The sequence below is a fragment of the Octopus bimaculoides genome, chromosome 14 (genome assembly GCF_001194135.2).
Source record: "Octopus bimaculoides isolate UCB-OBI-ISO-001 chromosome 14, ASM119413v2, whole genome shotgun sequence".
In the NCBI taxonomy this organism is placed as follows: Eukaryota; Metazoa; Mollusca; class Cephalopoda; order Octopoda; family Octopodidae; genus Octopus; species Octopus bimaculoides.
The window spans coordinates 14,009,655-14,013,637 of NC_068994.1; the positions used below are offsets into that span (position 1 = coordinate 14,009,655).

Here is a 3,983-nt window from a genome sequence, read left to right on the forward strand (position 1 = left end):
TGTGTGTGTGTGTGTGTGTGTGTTTGTGTGTCTGTGTTTGTCCCCCCAACATTGCTTGACAAACGATGCTGGTGTGTTTATGTCCCCCGTAACTTAGCAGTTCGGCAAAAAAGACTGATAGAATAAGTACCAGGCTTACAAAGAATAAGTCTTGGGGTCGATTTGCTCGACTAAAGGTGGTGCTCCAGCATGACAACAGTCAAATGACTGAAACAAGTAAAAGAGTATATACATCATCATCATCATCATCATCATATAATGACCGCCCAACCATGCTGACATGGTTGGGCGGTTTGACAGGTGCTGGCAAGCTGGGGAGCAACACCTGGCTCCAATTGTCCATTTTGGCAAAGTTACTACATCTGGATGCCCTTCAGGTGACACCAACACTGGTACTTTTTACACGGCACCAGCATGAGTGCTTTTTATGTGGAACTAGCATGGATGTTTTTTTTTACCTGGCACCAATACAGGTGCTTTTTATGTGGTACTAGCACAGGTGCTTTTTTTCGGTGCACCAGTACAAGTGCCCTATTATGGATTAAAAGTGCTCAGCAGTAATTGAGATAATTATAAACATGTTAGTTACTCCTTCAAATATAGTTCAAATCGAAGGGCCCTCTTTCAGATGGATGTATGTATGCATTTTTGATGTAGATGCATCGAAAGCAAGTGAAATCGAAATTGAGTTAAATTCGACGACTGGCACCCATGCCAACGTCATCTCCTTCATTGGACACGAAACTCAGCTTGCGAAGACTTATTGGGGCAAGCGAAAGTGAAATCAGTTTGGCACCTGTGCCCAGCGTCGCCTTTCTGGCACTTGTGCTCGCGGCATGTGTAAGGACTATCGAGTGAGATCGTTGCCAGTGCCCCTGGACTGGCTCTTGTGCGGGTGGCACACAAAATACACCATTTTGAGCGTGGCCGTTGCCAGTACTGCCTGACTGGCCTTCGTGCCGGTGGCACGTAAAAGCACCCACTACACTCTCTGAGTGGTTGGCGTTAGGAAGGGCATCCAGCTGTAGAAACTCTGCCAAATCAGATTGGAGCCTGGTGTAGCCATCTGGTTTCACCAGTCCTCAGTCAAATCGTCCAACCTATGCTAGCATGGAAGGCGGACGTTAAACGACAATGATGATGATGATGATGATGATGATGATATCTTCTCAGAGATATTTGATCAGGTTAATAAGTTATAAATATATCAATATTATATATATTCATTAGTTAATTTTATGTCGATTTTTTTCATGCTTGCATGGATTGGACAATATATCATTCATGTGTTGTTTTACAGCTGAATGCCCTTCCTGTCACTAACTCTTATTTGTTTTTTAAGCAAAGGATCTCTTATCTCGTACTTCTATGAAGGAGTGAAGCAAGTCGACAAGTTGTTGACAAGAAGAGAGATAAAAACAACACTCTGTAATAACTGTCACGGAAGGCATATGTAAACAAACACATGGACACACACACAATGTATATGTGAACTGGCTTTCCATCGATTACAACGACAAGTGTTCCACTTGATCCAATTAATTGAACAGCCTACTCGTGATATTAACATGCAAATGGCTGAGCACTCCACAGACATGAGTACCCTTAATGTAGTTTGCAGGGAGATTCAGAGTGACACAGAATGTGACAAGGCTGACTCTTCTGAATTACAGATGTAACTCAACTGTACCATCTGAGTGGATTGGAGCAACGTGAATTACAATGTGTTGCTCACAACCTTACAATTGCCCAAAACACTAAGCCATGCACCTTCACATGTATATGTATTTATGCATATAAACACAACAGGCTTCATCCAATTTTCATTTACCAAATTCATCTACAAGGTTTTGGCTCTGGTTGATGTGGGGCTATAGAGGAAGACACCAGCCCAAGGTGCAGCACAGTGGGATTGAACTCAAAACCACATGGTTGGTAAGTAAACTTCTTAACCACATTGCTACACAACACACAAACAATACAGACACACACACACACACAAACACGAGCACACATGGTGTAATTAATATTGTTGATATGAACAAAAATTAAAGCACCCAGTATTTAGAAATTTATAAGGCACAAGCATGGCAGAGGTGTGGCACTGAAGTAAGAAGTTTGCTTCCATGCTTCCCGACCACATGACTACAGGTTCAGTCCCATTGTGTGGCACCTTGGGCAAGTGTCTTTTACCATAGCCCAGGCCAACCAAAGCCTTGTGAGTTGATTTCATTGGTGGAAAGAAGCTTGTAATATATATGTGTGTGTTTGTCCCCCACCACTACTTGACAACCAGTATTGATTTGTTTACATCGCCCTCACTTAGTAGTTTGGCAAAAAGAGACTGATAGAATAAGTATTAGGCTTATAAAAAAAATAAGTATTTGGGGCGATTTGTTTGACTAAACCTTTCAAGGTGGTGCTCCAGCATGGTCACAGTCCAACGGCTGAAACAAATAAAAATCAAAAGACAAAAGATAAAGGAAGGATATACAAACAATAAGTATAACCTGATTGATACACAAGAGTAATATTTTTTAATTACAATAAGCTTAACCATTATAATTCGTTATTCCAAACAACATGTCTAAGTTGGTTCCATTTGACTGATGACAAAGAAAGCCTGTTTGTTGATTCATAGGAATCTCTTCATGATTCAATGACTTGTTTCATGGTCACATGAAAGTATATACACAAACATCTTTATAGTACACACTTTGTTGTTGGCACTCCGTCGCTTATGACGTTGAGGGTTCCAGTTGATCCGATCAACGGAACAGCCTGCTTGTGAAATTAACGTGCAAGTGGCTGAGCACTCCACAGACACGTGTACCCTTAACATAGTTCTCGGGGATATTCAGCATGACACAGTGTGGCAAGGCTGACCCTTTGAATTACAGGCACAACAGAAACAGGAAGTAAGAGTGAGAGAAAGTTGTGGTGAAAGAGTACAACAGGGTTAGCCACCATCCCCTGCCGGAGCCTCGTGGAGCTTTAGGTGTTTTCGCTCAATAAGCACTCTCAACGCCTGGTCTGGGAATCTAAACCGCAATCCTAAGACCGCGAGTCCGCTACCCTAACCACTGGGCCATTGCACCTCTACTAAAAAAATAATAAATAGGAAAGAAAAGAAAAAACTGAAAAGAACCACTCCTAACTCTCACATAAATTTATTGTTATTTGCATAACGACAGGAAAAATCCACTCACTGTGGGATATAAAAAATACAAACATTGAATACTTGTGACAATAAACTGAGGTGCAGTTTCTATCATGGTAAGTCAAATGTTTTCTTTGTTTTTATATACTAAACCATGATGATGATTATTATTCGTCTATCTTTATTTTTTAATCATATTAGTCAGGTTAAGGATGGGCATTAGCCATGACTTTTTACCTTTTCAAGGCCTCTGAGATTGGTTGAGGTAAGCTATTCTTGAATGGGGCGTGGGAAAACCTGACCTAAAGAATGCATGCCAGTTAAAGACCAGACCAGGTGGCAGAGTTAAACCATTCAAGTTTTCCACCACCCATGAATCCAGACTGCAGAGGTCCAGAACAAAGACTACAAGGAACTCCATTCAATGCTCTAACAACACTGTGGTCTGGTATTTATTCTATTGACCCAGAAATGATGTAAAGCCTTTGTGGGATTTGAACTCAGAATGTAAAGAGCCTGAACAAATACTACCAGGCAGTCTATCCAGCTCTGTTGGTTTCATGCTTAATTAAGGGCAAACAGTATTTTTGTTCACTTTTCACCTTTCATTTTATTTCATTTCAAATCCACTGTCACATATAGAAAAATTAATAATTAAAATTACAATAAATGGGTATAATATAATACAAAGTAAATATCATAAGATAAAGATAATAAAATATAATATATATATTTATATATATTTTACTCTGTGAAACTTAATTTAATTTTAATTTTTAATAAATTGATTTTAATTGAGTTTTTACCTGTAATTTTGGATTTT

General features: G+C 39.7%; 2 protein-coding genes across 2 annotated transcripts in view; one reads left to right on the forward strand and one right to left on the reverse strand.

Annotated features, from left to right (window-relative positions):
• Nucleotides 1-3,983, reverse strand: part of LOC106874302 (ectonucleoside triphosphate diphosphohydrolase 4) — a 58,430-nt gene that overhangs the window by 45,001 nt on the left and 9,446 nt on the right. The gene's annotated exons all lie outside the window — the stretch shown is intronic.
• LOC106874303 (DDRGK domain-containing protein 1) overlaps nt 1,848-3,983 on the forward strand; it is a 34,293-nt gene continuing 32,157 nt past the window's right edge. The window contains exon 1 of the mRNA XM_052972684.1: nt 1,848-1,935. Within this exon, the coding sequence (XP_052828644.1) occupies nt 1,929-1,935 (7 nt within the window). The 5' untranslated portion in view covers nt 1,848-1,928. The remainder of the gene's footprint in view (nt 1,936-3,983) is intronic.